We start from the raw sequence: 22,004 nt of genomic DNA, 5'->3' as shown, positions 1-22,004 counted from the left end.
GTCTTCAGTCCGGTTCTGGTGGTCTTCTGCTCCGCCAGGGGGATCTTCGGTCCTGTCTGTTTTGCTGTGGTGGTCTTCCACTCATCCTGAGCTGCCGGTTCCGCCCTGGTTCTCTGCTCCGCCAGTCCTGCCTCAGTGCCCGGTCTCTCCACTTCCAGGTGGCCCTCCATCCCTCCCCCTGTTCCGCCTCCACTCCACCGCCCTCCGGAATCATAAAGGTTTTTTGAGCGTCTGGAAGCCGCTCCTTGGGGGGGGGCTCTGTCACGAATCCGGTCCATGAACTTTCATCTGCTAGCCATCAGAGGTCACCCTTTCCTATTGCATTGACTCTCGCACTACACACTGTTGCACATCACCCCGGACTACATTTCCCATCATGCATTGCACTCAGCACGGATTGCACACAGCTGTACACTGATTGCACCCAGCTGTTTCATATCACTCCCTCACTATTTAACACTCACTCTGATCCCTTCCCTCTGCCGAGGATTGTCTAGCGCTTATCTTCCCCCAGATAGCTACATTACGGAGTCCTAGGGATTTTCCTTGCCCTAGCTGTTTTCTCGGTTCTTGATCTTCGCCTGGTTTCTTGGATTTCTCCCTTAGTCTTGTCCCTTCCGATTCTGTCTGCCCATCGGTGTCCTTCGCTAGCCCTGTGACTGTTCTTGTGTTTTGCCCGCCATATACCTGTTTGCCCGTGTTCTGACCCTGCCTGTCTTATGACCACGTCTCTGTCTAGTAAAGCTTTGCATATGGATCCGCACGTCTCACGTCTCGTCAGCCCTGTTACAGATATAAATAGAGGTCGACACAGCAAATCAACAAATGTAGATCATATACGAACTGAACACTTACTGACATTTGTAAGCATTTCAATTTACATTAAATAACCATATGTTAATCATTATGTAATGTTTAGTAAGTTCATTAGTAAACATTAACAAGAACATTCTCATATTTCTAGCTATTTGAATATATATTAACTAATGATCTGTTAAGCATTATATAATCTTTGTCAATGATTTATAAATGAGTTATTATAAAGTGTTACCTTCAGCAAAGAAACACTCAGCCATGATTGAAATAACATAGGAAATGAAAATAGGTCATTTTAGAAATGTGTGTAAAATTGATGATGAAATACAAAAACTGTTTGTTTATAAAATAAGAAAGGAAAAATAAACATAACTTGTGTAAGTCAAAAACAAAACATTTAAAGAATATATGGAATAATAAATGGTAGAAAAAGATTTATTTCAGAGATTCAGCAAAGAAACACTCAAATTTAAATAATACTTGTCATTTTAGACCCATATTGTGCATTAGAAGGGTGGTGACACAAACTATTTTTATTCAAAAAGTAAAGGGAATAAAATAAAAATAAGGAATTGTGATGTTCAAAAACAAGTTAATTGAGGAATTCCTGGAATTCTGAATGATGAAATTAATTTCTTGCAAAGATATAGAAAAATTAAGCTCAGTCGGGTCATTTTACACCCATGTTGTGCATCAACGGGTTAAATTAAGGTCATCCTGATTATTTATACATTATAAAATAAAATATTAAAAATGTTCAGCTATTTTAACTGAAAACAAGTTTTATTCATTATACTATGTTTTCTCTCTAGGGGTCTACTGGCAATCAAGGCACACAAGGACTACCAGGCAAAGATGGACAAATGGTATGGATACTTTCCTCTTAATTTTCTTAACTATAGACCTTTTTCTTCGCTTCTCCATGGAGGGTGCCATAGCGGCGAGTGACTTCCTGTAGGATGCTTCGAACTTCCGTTTAATAATTGTCATAAATTAGCGGCTATGGTGAGCCAAGAAAACATTTCTCATTTTCATATAGTTTAGTAGATGTATTAAAATAACTAAAACGGAAATTAAAAAATAATACAATTTATTTCAACATTAAAAAAACTATAATAAAACAAAATAATAAAATGCTAAATAATAACAATGTAAAAAAATATTTAAAGTATTTAAAGTTAAATACATTAAAATTAACAATAAAATGAAAACGAAAACAGGAAATATAAAAATTAAAACTAATTCAAAATATTATTTTTATTAAAAAAAGAAATTTTTTCACAGACGGCAACATTTTTCATTTAGTTTAAGCTCATGTACTAAAATAACTAAAACTAAAATAAAAATTTATAAAAAAAATTAAAAAACACTAAAAATGACAAAAACACTACAAAATTACTAAAACTTTACTGAAAATTAATTAAATGAAAACAGAAAATATAAAAACAATCAAAACATAAATAAAAACTGGTACCTCAATGATACTAAAATAACAAATATATATCAAATAAAAAATTATAAACTATTTTTTCAGTGTATGTGTGTATATACTTGCCACAAATAAATAAACTGTGTGTGTGTGTTCCTTTGCATGCAGAGGTCACACAACACAATCCTTGTGCCAGACACAACATCCCAACGGTGAGTGTGGCGACCCTCTCCACAAATCCAAACAAAAACATTTGATGCCTCCCCGGCTTTAACACAGCACCCAGCATGCTGACTGGCCCCCTTTCCCCCTAATCCTATTGGTCACGCCAGCCACACACACTGGGGATTGGACGGGGAGCTGGAGTATCCATGGAAACCAGATGGATGGATCAGGAAGTTGACAGGTTGCTCAGATTAAGGGCAGTGCATTTTTTTATTGGGGGTTTAGGCCCTACACAACTCTATTAGCACTGAAACTAATGCTGAACTTAGCCTGCAAAACACACACACACACAGAGGCAAACTGACAATTTACTTTGCAACTGGATTTGGATTATAGACTTCCCAGAATGAAGGGGGATGTGCAGTGACTAAAAACATCCCTTAACACCTCAAGTACTACCAAATCAACACGGCTAATACAATATATAGTATATTGCAATTAAAATTAATGTCACTATGCATTTACTTTTCTATTTTGCTTTATATTGTTGAGAGGTGGCTAAGTTCAGGGTGGTTTTAGATGCCAACCCCATTTTAGAGTCATTTCAGAGCTCTTGGAACGGTATAAAGGTTTTCCAAAACCATATTAAAATGTCACAGAAAAAGATTACATTAACAAAAACTTGTTAATGAGGTAACTGAATTATTACTGTACTGCCAACTGTAAACATAAATGGTTTAAAACTCATTTATTTGTAATTTTACTATAAAATACTTCACAGTTTTTGCAGGTAAATAGATAGATAGATAGATAGATAGATAGATAGATAGATAGATAGATAGATAGATAGATAGATAGATAGATAGATAGATAGATTTTATTATTAATACTATTATATTATAGACCTTTTTCTTCGCTTCTCCATGGAGGGTGCCATAGCGGCGAGTGACTTCCTGTAGGATGCTTCGAACTTCCGTTTAATAATTGTCATAAATTAGCGGTTATGGTGAATCGTGGAAGCTCTGGGAAATTTTGTGCTGTTAAAGGCTGTCACAACAGCTACAGAAAGCTCAACAATTTTCTTGATCAAGAGTGTTATGAACACAAGCCAACAATAAGACCAGAATGTAAATGCCCAAGACCTTTTAAATTGCACAAGATGCCATCCGACGACGAGGGTAAAAGACAATGGCTCGCAGCACTTAATTTAAAATGTCCGCCCCGTAATGTCCATGTATGCTCATTCCACTTTGTGGACAGACAACCATCGACAGAAAATCCATATCCCGAACTTTGGCTTGGATATGATCGTCCATTAAGAAAGAAGAGAAGACGACGAACGTGTCCGGACGAAGGTGAGATTATTCACTACGTTATGTACGCAGCTAACGTGCTATTAGGTCTGCACAATTAATTGAAATGCAGCTTATGATACAGTGTTTTCTGTATGTCTGGACGATCAAGTTCTCATGATGTGTGCTTAAACATCTTTAAGAATCTGGCTTACCAGACCAAAATTGAACAGCAAATCTTGCTCACACTAATGAAGCTGAAATTAAACCTATTGATAGAAGATCTAGCCATTTGATTCCGTATATCAGTGAGTAACATGAGCAAGATCATTTCTTTTTGGATTGACACCATGGCTGTAGTCTTGAAGGATCTGATACCATGGCTCCCCAAAGAAACAATCAGGGCCACAACACCAGAGGCATACAAGCAACATTATCCCAATGTTACCTGTATCTTAGACTGCAGTGAAAGTGAAGTCCAAAGACCAGGGAACCTAGACTCAAGGTCTGAATCGTACAGCCACTACTATGCTTGCAACACTATCAAGTATTTAGTGGCTATTGCACCATGTGGTCTAGTAATGTTTATATCTGCAGCATATGGGGGACGCTGTAGTGACAAATTTATCACATGTGATTCTGGCATTCTTGAATATCTCCATCCAGGAGATGAAGTGATGGTGGATAGGGGTTTTTTGATTAGAGACTTGTTGTTTGAAAGACAAATCAATATGATAATTCCTCACTTCGCCAACAAAACGCAGCTGACAGAAGAAAAAGTCACATGTAGCCGCAGGATTGCAAATGTAAGGATACATGTTGAACGTGCAATTAGGAGACTGAAAGTATACAAGGTGTTATCACAAACCTTGCCTATCACCCTTATGCCAAAGATAGATAAAATTCTGCGCATATGTGCAGCTTTAGTGAATTTGCATGGTGATCTGATCCGTGAGGCAGATAATTAAGTTAGTCTTCATTTACTCACCCTCATGTTGGTCCAAACCTGTATGAGTTTTTTTCTTCTATTGAACACAAAAGATGATTTATTTTGGAGAATGTTGGTAACCACACAGTTGAGGGTAACCAATGACTTCCATAGTCTTTTTTTTCCACTATGGCTACCGTCAACTGTCCGGTTAACAACATTCTCCAAAATACCTTATTTTGTGTTCAACAGAAGAAAAAAAACTCATACAGGTTTGGACTGACATGAGGGTGAGTAAATAATGACAACATTTTCATTTTTGGATGAACTTTTCATTTAATGCTCAGACTGCTGCATTAGTCATGTACATATATGTGTATATGTTTAATAACAATACCTGACATTTGTTATTAAAAAAAAAAATCCATCTCAGTATGTTTTCTATTTCCTTGTACTATGTACATATATACACTTTAATCTAATAAAAAAAACATACAAGACCTTCCAAGTGCAAATCCTGTAAAGAAGGAAATATAAAATACATTCTAAAATTTGAAAACTTTCTTTGACACAAAAACTTTTCCCCCTCCATATCAGCATTTGTAGACTGTTTTTCAAACTGTTAATCTTTGTTTACCAGTAGGTTGAGCTTTTTTGACTATATGTAAGTATTTGTCATTCAGTTTGAATCGTCCAGCTATGAATTCATCTACTACTCTAGGAAGCATCACTGAGAAGTAAAAGCCTCTAAGACGAGTAACCTGGTCTGTTAAATACTCTGCATCGTATGGTACATTTATCAGAATGTGTACCTTTGGAGACCAGGCAAGTAGTTTTGCCATTCTCAGCCCAGTACAAAACATGCCTAATTGTATCTGTCTGTAGTAGTCCCTGACTCCGTTCCTCTGTTATTCAGGCTTCCCATCAACCACTTTGATGTCACTATTATTTATCGTGAAATGGTCTTCTAGAGAGGTGGTGTTGTTCTTGAGAACAGGGCACTTTATTTCCAGAAGTTTCAAACCATTTATTATGCCATCAGAGCTTGCAGACAGCCATGGCTTTGTCAGGCTGACCCTGATACCCGAGTGGGAGACCTGCAGACCCTTTTCTACAAGAAGGCTTCGAGCTATTGCCTCTTTCTCACTTCCATACTTTATAGCCGCATTACCCCGAAAGGTAGGAAAGAGATGCTCTCTCATGAATTTATCACGATTTGTTGTTGCTCGTACTGGTACACCTTTAGCTGAACTAGCAGTGATCCTTAGCTGTCTTTCACTATGCCAAACCTCTGACAAACTCTGATTTTGTGTTTGAAGCTCCAATTCAGCTGCCTGGTCACAGTTCAGTTCTATGTATTTGCTGTAAAATGCTTTACATTTACTGCAAGTCAAAATCTCTCCATGTGGCTCATGGAGTTCTAAGCTGTCAGTGTCATCTGCTTGCACTGATACACTGGCATTGTAGTATTTTCCCAAAAGACTGTTAATTCAAAAAGTGGTTTTGTGCCTGAAGAACTGACTCTCTCCCTGAAGTCTTGATGTCTGTCATAGCTTAGTGTAGATGGTAGCATTTCTTCCTAGGGGGTAATAATCTGGCAGGGGTCAGAATTGGGCACAACACCGGTGTTCTGACGATTTGTGCTACCCTGTCAGATTTTGCTACCTCCTATTAAAACAGATGGTAGCATAATTCGATAGCAAAAAGTGCTACCAATCAGATTTTGCTTCCAGCATAATATTATTAAGGTGTGAGGCTTTATTAACATGTACACCTACCCCAACCCTAAACCTACCCTTACAGTAGGATAAATACATTGGTAGCATAATCTGATAGGTAGCATTATTTGTCAGAAGACCAGCACATCTTTTTTACCACTTCAAGCACTGCACGCGTTTAGCCACACTAGAAGTGTTGCGCTATTTATAAATACCCACCTTCCACAACACTGCAGCAGCATGGCTACAAGACCTGCCGGGGCCAGCTACGCAGGAGCATCCAGCTGTTTCCACTACGCCGTTATTTTGTAACATAACCCATGCGATGTGATTTGATTTATTTATAGTCTGACTCGGCTCTACCTCCGTTTTCAGTAATATGAACCGCAGATGTTTATGGCAAAGAATTCGTCCAATTTTGTTACTGTGTAGATAACTGTATGCTTTGGTACTTTTATCATTTCTATGTTCCTCGCCATCCACATCCTCAGACAAAACAAGGTAATTGAATATGTCAATATATGTGACTGCTGGCCATTGTTTCATATCATCAATCCAGGAGGTGGCGCTGGTCCACTTCGTAGGATGAGGAACAGACAAAGTTACATTGTTTACGGTCTTTGTTAAATAGTCTTGATCGTGCTGCCACCGCAAACTAATGTTGCCGTTGCTTGTTGACATTATGGACGTTAAAAGTAAGTAAAACAGATTACAACCACCATTTCAGAGCTGTCCAAATAACTCTGTAACACCTAACTTAATGCATCAAGCTGCAACCGGAAGTTCGAAGCATCCTCCATACACGTACGTGCAAAGCATAATGGGTAATTTCGCGTTCCATGAAAAAGGTCTATAGCATAAAGCTTCCCCTTTTTAGTTCCAGCTCTCTCTGTTCTCAAAAACGGGTGTTTTGTTTGTTTGTTTTTATCTTTAAATTTAGTGCACTTGTCATTTAGGATAATTTTGGTCACTGCTTCTCTGTGCCTGCCACCGCCTGACCTATAATGCTTTGTAGTATTATTCTAAGACTGTTTGCGTAAACAGTGACTTTGGATCTGTACTGTACCTCAGCTCTTCACTGGACGTGTTCTTAGCCCACTTCATATCTATAGTTCCTCTGGAATAATAGTTAATGAACAGCTGGAGTTTTTTTTTTTTTTAATTATTATTATTATATATTTTTTTGGCATGACCTTGGTTATTGAATAAGTCCCTATACTGGAAAGTACTTATATAATGTTGGAATAAAACATGATGTACTTTTTAGGGAGTTGCTGGTTTGGATAAATAAAACAATAACTTCACAAATCAAATCTTTTAATGGCTTGAACAGCAATTCAACCTCATTTTTTTTGTTATTTTCCAATATTCTATATTGCATTAACTGACCTACTGTCTATTTAGGGTGAAAAAGGGAGTAGAGGCCCTGCTGGTCCACCTGGATATCCAGGAGAGCTTGTATGTTTACCATTCAATCATTTCTCCACTTCAATTTTGTAAGTGGTCAGTCATTATGCTTTAATGCCATTTTTGTGTGTTTATCAAGGGAGCACCTGGCAGGGATGGAAAAGATGGAATTCCTGGAGGAATCGGTCTAAAGGTCTGTACTGACACAGCTCTTCTCTGTTTAATGGCTTCCTTGAACTGTGAACATGGACCATTGAGAATATTTGGCAAGCCTATTCTGAGGAGGCCAAACAGGATTCCAAGATGCAGTATTATTTGACAGAATTGCATGAAAAAATATGCTAGTACAGAATCTCCTTATGGAAAGCCATAAAGGTTTGCCCCATCGTTTCCTCTTTCATGCTGATCTACGCTGTCTTTTTCCAGGCTTACAGATGGCTTTTATTAAACCAAGCTGTTCGTCAACATCATGGTGGTTGCCTATATGATAAATCCTGGATTATTTGATTAGTTTCAGATCTTTAAACATACACTACTCCCTTAAAGTTCTTCAAGTAAGAGAAAAGCAATGAAGGCATCCTGGGCATCTTATCACTGATTCATTCCATGTTATAATAATCATTAATAATCATTATGTTGAAAAAATGTGCCATGCTTAAATACTCCTTGCTTACACATGCTCTTGCTTATACATAGAGGATTAAAAAAAAAAAAAACATGGCACTGTTTAAGATTTATTGCAGCTTAATCATAAGTCATGAGAAACGAAGAAACACACTGTTGCTGCTTTAATGTTATTGCCAGCAGATTCAGTGGCATGCCATTTTTGTTCAGCATCTTATTTATTGTAAGTAAAAAGATGGATTTGAAGTGAAATGTTCTCTGTATTGTATGCATGCTGAATATGCTCAGTGTTATTTGCATGAAAAATTCCAACAAGTTTCAAACACTCCCATCCCCCATTAAAACAACGAGATGCAGTGCACATTTACTCTGACTATATGATCTTTGTCTCTTCAGGGAGATCTGGGACTGCCTGGAATTCCTGGAGTAGATGGAAGAGAGGGACATCCTGTGAGTATATCTTAAAACAGCTAAGATCATTGCCAGGTGTTTTATTGGGTGGACCACATTGAAGAGCAAGCTGTTGAATAATACCAGACCTCATTTAAGCAGAGAAACTCATGAGGAATACTCCCTTTTTACTTCATCCAATACAACGCTCCAGTTTGGCTGAATGAATTTACATGATTTGAAGTCTTATTGGTGGTTAAGTCTTTGCACCTGGACTGGGCAGAAGAAAATTTCAATGTATCCTGGGAAAAAACTGTGAGTGGGAGTTCAGCAGACTAGCGCTGAACTCATCTTTAGAGAAACGGGTCTAAGAGCCATAGATTTTTATAGCTCTATTGGGAGAATGTTTCAAGTATAATGAAAGCCAGCTAACTAGAGCCATCTAGCTGGTTTTGGGACAAATAGCAAACAGGCCAAATATATACAATGCATTTTCTTTCATTTTAGATTATCTAGTTCATTGGCAGCATTTGTTTTAGGACAGAGATTTTACATTGAACATTTTACATTAATCATACAATACTAACAAAAATGTCCTTGAAACCAAATATCTACTTTATAGAATTATCCAATAATCATCAGCAATATTTTATCTCATGCTAAAAGCCTTACATACAGTACAAAAGTGGCCAAAAGTAATGTCCGGAGAGGATATTTGCTTTTTAATACCCTACAAGTTTGATTAAACAATCAAAATTTGAGGAGTATGTTATATTGGAAAGAATAAAATGTTAAACTTGGTTAAGTTGTTCAAACTGAAAGAAAAAAAAATTGGCAAAAAGGCAAACTACAGCTAGAATATCACGGAATATTCAAGGTTTTCATTTGGATTAAGGAGCACTATCCCTTGGTGGCTTTGTTGTGTGTGTGTGGTGTGTTTGGGATCATTATTGTGTTAGATATTACACATTTGATCTCCAAACAGATCCTCCATAATCACCTTGACGTGTGAGGTAAAACTGGAGGTTCCTGACAATTGCACGTTTCATCCAAGATTTTGGAAGGAATATTGAAGCAGTCATACATTGACATAACTTTCAACCTCCTGTCCAAACATTGACTAGTTTTCTTTGGTTCAGTGCTTCTGCATGGTACTTTGTCACAGTGCTCTAAAATAAACCTGCGCACAGCGTGACCAGCAAACACGCAATATCCGAAGCGTATTGATCAGATTTAGCAATTTTGGTAATATCCTGCTTGGCTGCATGAGGACAGCTCCTTACCCCTGGCCAATTTCACTAAAACCCACATTATAATGTTGGTAGCCCTTTATTTTACAGTACGTGTACTTCCCTGGCTGGTACATACATGGTAAATATCTTGTACCTACAGGCAAATGAGTGGTAACATAAGGTTTTTACCTGAAGTGTATGGTAACAAATAAGAAACACAGCTGTACTTAACAGTCGTACATGCATGGTAATTAGTTTGTACATACAGACAAGTGTGGGTAATAATGGTCACTTACAGGTAGTGCCTGTACATGGTAACTAATTAGATAATTTACTGTACTCACTAATGTATATACACATGGTAAACATGTAGTACTTACGGACAAGTGGGTACAAACAGGCACATCCTAACAGTATTCGTATATGGTAACGAACAAGACACATAACTGTACATACTAATGATATGTACATGGTAAATGTGTAGCACCTACGGAAAAATGTGGTATTATGTGGTAACAAACAAGACATGGTAACAAAACGTAACAAGGTAGGGCTGTGCAAAAAATCTAATGCGTCAGTGAAGCCACTTCTGTGATTACTAGTAAATCTCCATCACGTGCTTTCAGATGGAGCGGCATTTACTACACAGAGTCTTAGTTCACTGACAAGCTACATAAAATCGCATTCATAATCGGCAATGAATCGACCGTGATTTTGAACGCGATTTTGCGTAGCTTGCCAGTGAACTATGGCGCTGTCTATAAACACATGAACAGACCATAAACGTGAGTGAAACAAGGTAACAAAACTACACATTTACCATGTATGTACAGTAATATGTCTTAGTTATTTACCATGTATATACATTAGTAAGCAAAGTAAAGTATCCAATTAGTTACCATGTATGGGCACTACTTGTAAGTGACCGTTATTACCCACACGTGTCTGTATGTACAATCTAATTACCATGCATATATGACTGTTAAGTACAGCCGTGTTTCTTATTTGTTACCATGTACATACACCTCTGGTAAATACTTTGTGTTACCTCTCATTTGCCTGTAGGTACAAGATATTTACCATGTGTGTACCAGGGAAGTACATGTACTGTAAAATAAAGTGCTACCATAATGTCTAATAATATAGCTAACACCTCCCACAGTGACTGACTGAATTAAAGGTTGGGAATAATGAGTACAAGCTTTGTGTGTCAGCTTTCGTATCATCACAAATGAAACAATTGAAATGTGGAGCATTTACATTTAGTTTTACACTCCAAGCACAAACGTGCAATATGTTTACAAAATTGAATACATTTTTAATACATTTGAATAAAGGGCTAAGATGTCAGTTTTCCTAAAAAAATGACCAGCCACTGATAGCCATCACTTTTGGCCTCTATTGTACCTACAGTAGCTAGTGAGATTCTATTCTGATTAATTAATTTAATTTAACTGAGTTTCAGAATATTTTTATTGCTTTATTGGCATTACAGAAGTATAGAAATAAGGCTAGCACTTTATTGTACAGCCCTGTTCCGCATGCATGTACTATGTGCTTATTATAACAATTAGAATAACTGGGTAATAACTAGGTACTAACCCTGAACCTACCCCTAAACCTAATATTAATTAATGTAGTTGCCATAAACTTCCAAGTACTTTCTTGGGGAAGTACACTATAAGTACACATACTGTAAAAAAAAAAGTGTAACCGAAATATGCTATCAAAGCATAGACAAGGTGATGATGCCTCCCCTTGATTTTCAGACTGCAGTTCTGTGGGCTGGGTTTGCGTTTAACTAGTTTGGGAAATAAAATGAAGGCACTTTTTGCAACAAGTTTCCATGTTGTTTTACTGGTCCCTGCAGACCAAACATCTGCTTCCGCTTATCATGGAAAATGCACCAAGGTGGCTTTGCTGGATATGCTAAAATTGTAAAACATTGTTTATTTTGCTGTTCATTCATAAACCACTGGACCAACTGTTACTTTCATATTCAACCTCTCAGGAGGCTATTTAAATGATTACTACCATTAGTCTGTATAGAAAAATAAATAAATAAACACACAATGGCCCCATGAAGTATCTGAGCAATTGGTAACACTTATTGTTGGTTCATGATACTTTCTATTACCGAACTGAACCTTATTGGAAATTGGTACCAGACAATTAAACATTTATACACTTAAATTCGATTAATGTCATTGCATTCGGTGACAAAATATCAAACATATAATATCAAACATACTGTATATAAATAAAAAAATGAACAATAAACAAATGACAACCCCCTATGCTATTTTTTTGTGTGTGTACTTACCAGACTTTTGACAGACACAAAAAACTAAAAATGTATTTATGTACAGAGGTATATAAGAACTTTAGTAATTAGAGCTAAAATGTGGCAACTATAAAAAATTGTCATATGAAATTATGGGCTGGTGGTAGTGCTTGAGATGTTATTGGTTATTCAGTCTAATAAAATAAATAAATAAATACAAATACAGAATTCTGACAGACTGCTGAGTTCCTGTATATGAATCTGGTCCTCTGCTTTTGCTTGAACTGATTTGCAGAATCTAAAAGTTAGACTGTGATAGGCAAGCACTTGCCATCAGGATTGCCGTTTGTGTATTAGTACCACCCATTTCTGATAGGAACCACCTGTCGCTTCTGCTTAGTAAAGGATTATAGGCTTTATTTTACATGACAGACTAAAATAATGAGTAATTCCAAACACATTCAGTCATTTTACAGGAATAAACAAGAAAGTAAGAATCTCTTGCTTTCTGTCTGTTTGCATATGTGTGAGAGAAAGAAACAGAAAACATGCTCTCAGCTTGACGGTGAGTCAAGCATGTGAAAGCATGAGAGAATTCTGAAAATCTTTTGATATCAGTGGGAAGAGTGTGCTGTCAAGACAAAGAGGGAAACCACCCAAAAATATTTACATTTAGAATTAATCTTTTCATGCATTCTTTCTTGTCAAACTCCCAGTCAGTATTCAAGTGCAGTGATTCCCAACCCTTTTCCTGGACCTCCACAACACTGCACATTTTTCATGTCTCCTTCATTTAATACACACATTTCAGGTCTTGGAGTTGTTGTTTAATGCAATTGTATTCATATATTTTTAACAGTGTCTTAAATGTCCAAATACATTTTGGGGCCGCTCTACTGTATATGTAATATTTTCCCTCTGTGGATAATGTTCGAGGACCTGCTCAGAAAGTGCCTGCCAATAACAATTTACAGCATCATCCTTTGCGGTACTGACATCTAAACATTGTACTTGGCAATAGTTGTCTAAAACATTTATGCATTGATTCTTCTTTCGCTTCAGTAAGACTATGTTCAGAGTCCACTGCCGAATCCTGGCAGATGAAATCAAGACCGCTGTTTCTCAGTTCCCTTTCAAGGGAACTCACACTGCATCCTCTAGTGGTCACAATGGGGAATGTCGTCAATGTGACCGGTGTCTGAAGCACGTCTAAACATGACAATAACATTGGCATACTGCCTATGACATCACCACTGGTGCGACAATAGTATAAAAGGGCACTGGAAGAGCATGTCATCTTCTTCGTCTTCAGGAGACCATTTGTTTGTGTACGTGCTAAGACCACGACTACTATGAAACACCAAGCCAAGCGTTTCGAGTTGTTTTACACCTGGGGACACATGACTGTGTTTGTGTGTGTTTGGGTGGGAAGCACGCACTTTCAGTTCTCGAGGGAACTGAATGTGCTTGTGAGAATTTATCAGTGAAAAGCTGGATGGAGTGCGTTCTACTCACGAGGAAGCTGGATGTGCTCATTCGTTTACGTGTTCATGGGACTGACTGAAAGAGAAGGTAAGAAGCTTATTATTCTTTCATTATCACCTGAGGGAAAGTAGTCAGCATTTGCATGAGCACGTTTGGCTCTCGAGGGGGTTGAACATACTCATAACGATGCATTCATGTCAGATTCTGTTCTTGCATGATTTTGAGAATCTAGCCTTTGAATGGAGCATGTTCGGCTCTCGAGAGAGTTGAATGCATGCTGTGTGATGCGGTCACAGTGAGTAGCTCTGCTTATGCTTGAACCTCTCTTGAGGGATGAGAGTTGAGCACCTATCTCCCACGTCTCGCTGCTAGACATGATTGATCGTTGGGATTGTAGGCGGAGCATGGAAGTAATCTGATGGAGAGTGCTTTCCCTTTCAGAACTCCTCCTGTACTTTTTCTAATTCTTAGATACTGAATTGAGTAATGTGGAATATACAATTCTGAGGTTTTAGATGCAGAGAGAGTAGGGGCATTCATTTTTGATAGTCTGTCCCCTCAAGCTCGGTCAGGCAGTGGTGCCAAGTTGTTAGGCTCTCTGTGAGTCTCCTTGGCTAGCTGCCTTTACACAGGAGTGTTGTTAGGCTTCTGCTCACTACAGAGAGTTTTTCTGCTGAGGCTTCCACTTCTTAGAGCTCCACCTGTATAGCAGTTTCGAGTTGTTTAGGCTCTCTGTGATCCTCCTTGGGGAAACTTGAGCTTTGTCAACCTTGCAATCAGTTAAGTGTTGTTAGACCGCCTCTCAGTCTGCGAGCCGTTCGGCCTCCACTTTCTGTGTTTTGACCGTTCTGGCTGTCAATTGGCGCTTTTCCACTGCGTGGTACGACTTAGCACTGCACAGCACGGCTCTGCTCCGCTCGCTTGCTTTTCCACTGCAGTTAGTACCGCTTCAAAGTGGGTGGGAATATAGACTAGTTGCGCCGCCTCTACTGCCTTGACATCATTGTAAACGTGAGACACGAAAAAATTATACGAAAATGAAAAAGGAGATACAAACATGCTACACAATCTTTTTTTTTTCATTTTTAATTTTCACTTTTTTTTTAAAGTAAGTCATTTAAGTCATGTGAACGATACTGTAGTGGCTGTTACTGCTAGCGGGTTTGGTGTCTCGTGTTGCAAATCCAATGACGCCTGGTAATGACAATTCTCTCTGACCAATCAGTGATCTGGAGTGTTAACACGTCACATTTTAGTATTGGCACGTGTGGTGAAATGTGAATAGGTTATTGTGATGGGCTGCTCTGTGTCGGGGTCCAGGGTTGCTAGGCAACGGGGGTGGGGCCAGTGTGGCAGCCTGCCGATGATGATAGAGCTAGAATGCTCTCTGAGTGTGCATGTTAATAAAAAGTTAAGACTGAGTTCATCGAGTGGTCTGCTCCGTGTATCATGACAGCACATCTCGCTTGGAACCTCAACCGAGGTGGTACTATTTAATCAAGCCATGCAGAGCCGTACCGAGCCGTACCATGCAGTGGAAAAGTGCCAGAAAGTGAGCCATGCAGTTGAAAAGCACCAAAGCAAGCCGTACCATAGATTAGCTAGCCGTAGATTTGGTTCTTAGTGCTTACTTTTTAGCTATTCTGGCATACATTCCCCTCAGCATGCCAGAGTGGGTATTTTGTTCCCCATAGCAACCGCTAGAGGACGCAGTGCAAATTGCCTTGAAAGGGAATGTCTCCGGTGAGACGGAATGAGACACTGTGTCCCCTCGCCATGCCCCTGGGATGCCTGCTTCATCTCCTTCAGACGAAAAAGTTGATGACGTGCTCTTCCAGTGTCCTTTTATGCTATGGTTGCACCGGTGGTGACTTAAGATGCTGTCGCCGGCCAATGTAATTGTCATGTTTAGACATGTTTCAGACACCGGTCACGCTGATGGCGTTCCCCATAGCAACTGTTAGAGAAAGCATTGTCTCGTTCCCTCTTAGATAACTTTTATTTATCAACTTCAAGATTTTATGTTAACATTTTTTAGGTTAATGTTTTTACAATTGTTAAAAGGGTAGAGAGAAGCCAAACCTGCTCCTAGGGGAATACCTTCTTTCAAACTTCAGCTCCAACATGCCTGTTTTTTTTTGTTTTTTTTTAAGTAATCCTGAGCACCTTGACTCACTTGTTTGGGTATGTTTGAGTTGGGTTTGAGCTGAACTTTACAAGATGGCAGCTCCTCCAGGAGCTTATTCCACACAACAGGGTGTGTAACTTTCCAGGTATTTCATGTCAACTACTATGGCCTTAACAACAGTAATTGTTCATGTCATAGCATTGCATATGGTCATTATGAGATATGAGAATTATTTTTATTTGTGATTCAACACAGTAGAACACACTTCTTACAACAAGTAGCATAGTAAATATATATTAATATATAACATAATACACAATTTTGCAAGCTTTGTGAACAATGCATTGCTAGGCCTGATTCAAATAAACTGTTGGTTGCTGAAGTCTGCTTGTCTACTGTCCTGAGCATTTTTTTAAAGGCTCATTGCTGATTATTGTGTTTTGTGATACAAAAATAGAAAGCAGAGCTTAAACTCCTGGAAAACTCTGAAGTGGAGCAAATGTTTTTTGCATATGTAGCATTTGGACCAATCAGACACACATTTGTTCATTAGATTTAACAAATCAATTAATCATTAGATGAACAAATAACAGAGGTGGAAAGAGTATGAAAATATTCTACTCAAGTAAAAGTACCATTACATTAAAACAATTTTACTTAAGTACAAGTAAAAGTACCAGTCTAAAAATCTTCTCAAGTAAAAGTAAAAAGTAGCTTGTTTAAAATGTACTCAGAGTAAAAAAAAGAGGCCACAGCCCTGCACAGTTTAGATATAACACTAATTAAACACATCTGATCTAGCTAATCTAATCATTTAGGTTTATTTGAAAACTACATGGTGCATGTTGGAAATAAACTCTGCAAGGCTGCGGCCCTCCAGGAACTGAGTTTGACACCCCTGGGATAGATACAGTGGGTACGGAAAGTATTCAGACCCCCTTAAATTTTTCACTCTTTGTTATATTGCAGCCATTTGCTAAAATCATTTAAGTTAATTTTTTTTCCTCATTAATGTACACACAGCACCCCATATTGACAGAAAAACACAGAATTGTTGACATTTTTGCAGATTTATTAAAAAAGAAAATACTTCCAGCCCTCACTACCCACAGGCTAACGGTGCCGCTGAAAGAAGTGTTGCTATTGCAAAAAGGGTGCTCAGACAGCCAGATCCACAGCTGGCTCTTATGAGCTATCGTGCAACACCTATCATTGCCACAGGATTGAGCCCAGCTCAACTGATGATCGGACGTCAGATCAGAACAACAGTTCCAACACTACCAAAGAACCTGCTACCCAGTCCAATTGACTATGAACAAATCAGACTGAAAGACAAACAAACCAAACAGGCTTATAAGTACTTCTACAACCGACGATACTCAGCACGTTCTCTATCTGACCTACATCCTGGTCAAAGTGTGAAAGTTAAGTTGGATGGAGAAAAATCATGGAAAACATCAGCAACAGTTGTTGGAAAAGCTCCTGAACCCAGATCATACATTGTGCACACAAAGGAAGGCACAATCTCTCGCCGGAATCGGAGACACATTCAGAGTGTCCCTGAAACACCTGTAACTACGGAAACATCTGAGACACCAAAGGGACAGACTGTAAATGAGAACGGTGAAGGAACTGATGGACCCTCTCGTGAGACTGATTTAACCACAGACTTTATGAAGGGGTCCAGTACCCCAGCTTCCATTACACCACACACCTATACACCCACCTGCAAAAGAACCCTTGCTGGTAGGGAAGTAAAACAGCCCGTAAAGTTTAAGGACTATGTTTTGGGGTAGGTGTTAACAACTATACTGATGCAAAGCGTTTTCTTGCATGTTAACTTCTACAATGTACTGTAAGAAAAAAAAAAGAAAAAAAGTGAATTGTTAAATGCTAACATGTTCTGTTTAAGTGACGAGTTATATTGAAGAGATTGTGAGCAATGAATGTTATTGCTGATATCTGATGTTGATATTGATGCCTGTTACTTGGTTGAGAAAGTAATTTGCTTTGTTCTATATTGCTTAGAGAGAGAAAAAAAATAATGAGGGACAGTTGAACTTTAAAGAGGGGAGATGTGGTGAAATGTGAATAGGTTATTGTGATAGGCTGTTCTGTGTCGGGGTCCAGGGTTGCTAGGCAACGGGGGCGGGGCCAGTGTGGCAGCCTGCCGATGATGATAGAGCTAGAATGCTCTCTGAGTGTGCATGTTAATAAAAAGTTAAGACTGAGTTCATCGAGTGGTCTGCTCCGTGTATCATGACAGCACATCTCGCTTGGAACCTCAACCGAGGTGGTACTATTTAATCAAGCCATGCAGAGCCGTACCGAGCCGTACCATGCAGTGGAAAAGTGCCAGAAAGTGAGCCATGCAGTTGAAAAGCACCAAAGCAAGCCGTACCATAGATTAGCTAGCCGTAGATTTGGTTCTTAGTGCTTACTTTTTAGCTATTCTGGCATACATTCCCCTCAGCATGCCAGAGTGGGTATTTTGTTCCCCATAGCAACCGCTAGAGGACGCAGTGCAAATTGCCTTGAAAGGGAATGTCTCCGGTGAGACGGAATGAGACACTGTGTCCCCTCGCCATGCCCCTGGGATGCCTGCTTCATCTCCTTCAGACGAAAAAGTTGATGACGTGCTCTTCCAGTGTCCTTTTATGCTATGGTTGCACCGGTGGTGACTTAAGATGCTGTCGCCGGCCAATGTAATTGTCATGTTTAGACATGTTTCAGACACCGGTCACGCTGATGGCGTTCCCCATAGCAACTGTTAGAGAAAGCATTGTCTCGTTCCCTCTTAGATAACTTTTATTTATCAACTTCAAGATTTTATGTTAACATTTTTTAGGTTAATGTTTTTACAATTGTTAAAAGGGTAGAGAGAAGCCAAACCTGCTCCTAGGGGAATACCTTCTTTCAAACTTCAGCTCCAACATGCCTGTTTTTTTTTGTTTTTTTTTAAGTAATCCTGAGCACCTTGACTCACTTGTTTGGGTATGTTTGAGTTGGGTTTGAGCTGAACTTTACAAGATGGCAGCTCCTCCAGGAGCTTATTCCACACAACAGGGTGTGTAACTTTCCAGGTATTTCATGTCAACTACTATGGCCTTAACAACAGTAATTGTTCATGTCATAGCATTGCATATGGTCATTATGAGATATGAGAATTATTTTTATTTGTGATTCAACACAGTAGAACACACTTCTTACAACAAGTAGCATAGTAAATATATATTAATATATAACATAATACACAATTTTGCAAGCTTTGTGAACAATGCATTGCTAGGCCTGATTCAAATAAACTGTTGGTTGCTGAAGTCTGCTTGTCTACTGTCCTGAGCATTTTTTTAAAGGCTCATTGCTGATTATTGTGTTTTGTGATACAAAAATAGAAAGCAGAGCTTAAACTCCTGGAAAACTCTGAAGTGGAGCAAATGTTTTTTGCATATGTAGCATTTGGACCAATCAGACACACATTTGTTCATTAGATTTAACAAATCAATTAATCATTAGATGAACAAATAACAGAGGTGGAAAGAGTATGAAAATATTCTACTCAAGTAAAAGTACCATTACATTAAAACAATTTTACTTAAGTACAAGTAAAAGTACCAGTCTAAAAATCTTCTCAAGTAAAAGTAAAAAGTAGCTTGTTTAAAATGTACTCAGAGTAAAAAAAAGAGGCCACAGCCCTGCACAGTTTAGATATAACACTAATTAAACACATCTGATCTAGCTAATCTAATCATTTAGGTTTATTTGAAAACTACATGGTGCATGTTGGAAATAAACTCTGCAAGGCTGCGGCCCTCCAGGAACTGAGTTTGACACCCCTGGGATAGATACTGTATATAAATTTCAAACTAGTTGTTTTTAATTAAAGAAAAATACTCTATATAGACAATTTATTAAATTAAGGACAAAATAATGTGAAAACAGATATAAATCATATAAAAATTTATTGACTAATATAATAAGAACTAGTAAGAAATTATACTATAAAAATTTATTAAATGAAAACAAAAATAATATTAAAGGGGTATGGGGTATACTACATAGTTTAATTAAAGGTAAAACAAATAAGAATCCATATCCAGATTATTTTATTGATATGAATGGTGAAAACTTTAATATGCATAATATAGTAAATAGTTTCAATACATTTTTTGTAAATGTTGGACCAGATTTAGCAGCAATAATTCCTGAGTATGGAAGTAATAAATTGAATGAGTCATTTATAGAAAGGAATGCGAAGACCATCTCTCTCTCTCTGATGTAAGTGAGACAGAGATTAAAACTATTGTTAATAAATGCAAAAATAAAACATCTACTGATTGTTATGACATAGATATGACACTAATTAAAAAAGTAATAAATAGTATTTCAAAACCTCTAACGTACATATGCAATGAATCATTTCAGACTGGAATATTTCCAAATAAAATAAAATTTGCAAAAGTAATACCAATGTATAAAAATGGAAACAAGCACATCTTCACAAACTATAGACCTGTCTCTCTGCTACCTCAATTTTAAAAAAAATTTAGAGAAATTACTTAACGATAGATTACAAAAATGTATAGATAAATATGATATAATAAATGAAAGTCAGTATGGTTTTAGAGCAAAGAGGTCAACATCAATGGCCATAATTGAAGCTGTGGAGGAAATCACAAACACCCTAGACAGAAAAAAATATGCAGTTGGAATATTTATTGATTTAAGGAAAGCCTTTGATACACTCAATAATTCAATCTTACTCAATAAACTGGAAATATATGGCATTAGGGGAGTGGCTTTGAACTGGATCAAAAGTTATTTAACTGAAAGACAACAGTTTGTGAAGTTGGGTGGGTTTACGTCACAGTGTCTGGGCATTGCTTGTGGGGTCCCCCAAGGATCAGTATTGGGTCCTAAGTTATTTGATTTATATATTAATGGCATATTCCATGTATCTAAATTATTGAAACTGATATCATTTGCTGATGACACTAATATATTCTATTCTTGTGATAATCATAATACACTTATAAATATAGTAAATAAAGAATTAGTCAAACTAAAAACATGGATGGATGTTAATAAATTATCTCTGAATTTAAATAAAACTAAAGTAATGATGTTTGGCAATTATAAAGAAAACTCAGAAGTATTAATACATATAGATGGTGTTGCAATAGAAAAAGTGTCAGAAATAAAATTCGTAGGGATAACTATTGACAGTAAATTAAGCTGGAAAACACACATCAGATACATACAAGGTAAAGTATCCAAAAGTATCTATATCATTAATAAAGTTAAATATGTCCTGGAATATAATGCATTATATATATTGTATTGTTCATTAGTTGTTCCCTACTTAACTTATTGTATAGAAGTTGGGGGCAATAACTATAGAAGTCCACCACATCCCCTCTTCATACTTCAAAAACGTGCAGTTAGAATCATACATAAGGTGGGATATTTTGATCACACAAATATATTATTTCTGCAATCCAGACTATTAAAACTTTTTGATTTAGTTGATTTTTATACTGCACAACTCTTGTATAAAGTCAACAAAAATGAACTACTGGGCAATATTCAAAAAGTTCTTTACAGGAAGAGAGGGGGCCTATAATATGAGGGGATGTGGGAACCTTAAAGTCCAGGTGGTGAGAACCACCAGGAAACATTTGTGTGTGTCTGTGTGTGGTGTTAGACTTTGGAATGGTTTGGGGACACAGGTCAAGCAATACCCAAATATTTACCTATTTAAATCAAGATATCGTTACACCCCTAATATATATATATATATATATATATATATATATATATATATATATATATATATATATATATATATGTGTATTGATATATATATATATATATATATATGTATTTATTTATTTTTATTTTTTTTGCTCAAAATAAACTTAATCACTGAGGGAGGGATCTTGGTGTTCTAAGGATTGTGATTATGGGGTGATGGTTATTGTATAAAAAAATGGTAGTAGGGATGATCATGATTGTTCTTACTATTAATATTGATACTATAAATGGTGATATAATTACAACAGAACGGGTTACGATTACATAGCTGAGCAAATAATAATAATGATAA

At 37.4% G+C, this 22,004-nt stretch overlaps 1 protein-coding gene across 1 annotated transcript in view; it reads left to right on the top strand.

The window, feature by feature from the left end:
* The window catches only part of LOC107597722 (collagen alpha-1(XXI) chain-like), a 139,204-nt gene that overhangs the window by 49,316 nt on the left and 67,884 nt on the right, over positions 1-22,004 (top strand). Inside the window, exons 14-17 of the mRNA XM_016288892.1 lie at positions 1,629-1,682; positions 7,753-7,806; positions 7,895-7,948; positions 8,776-8,829. Coding sequence (XP_016144378.1) covers positions 1,629-1,682; positions 7,753-7,806; positions 7,895-7,948; positions 8,776-8,829 — 216 coding nt within the window. The remainder of the gene's footprint in view (positions 1-1,628; positions 1,683-7,752; positions 7,807-7,894; positions 7,949-8,775; positions 8,830-22,004) is intronic.

This window comes from Sinocyclocheilus grahami, unplaced genomic scaffold (genome assembly GCF_001515645.1).
Source record: "Sinocyclocheilus grahami isolate Dianchi unplaced genomic scaffold, SAMN03320097.WGS_v1.1 scaffold235.1, whole genome shotgun sequence".
Classification (NCBI taxonomy): Eukaryota; Metazoa; Chordata; class Actinopteri; order Cypriniformes; family Cyprinidae; genus Sinocyclocheilus; species Sinocyclocheilus grahami.
The sequence above is the reverse complement of the archived record's forward strand: the minus strand, read 5'-3'. Positions and strand labels throughout refer to the sequence as shown.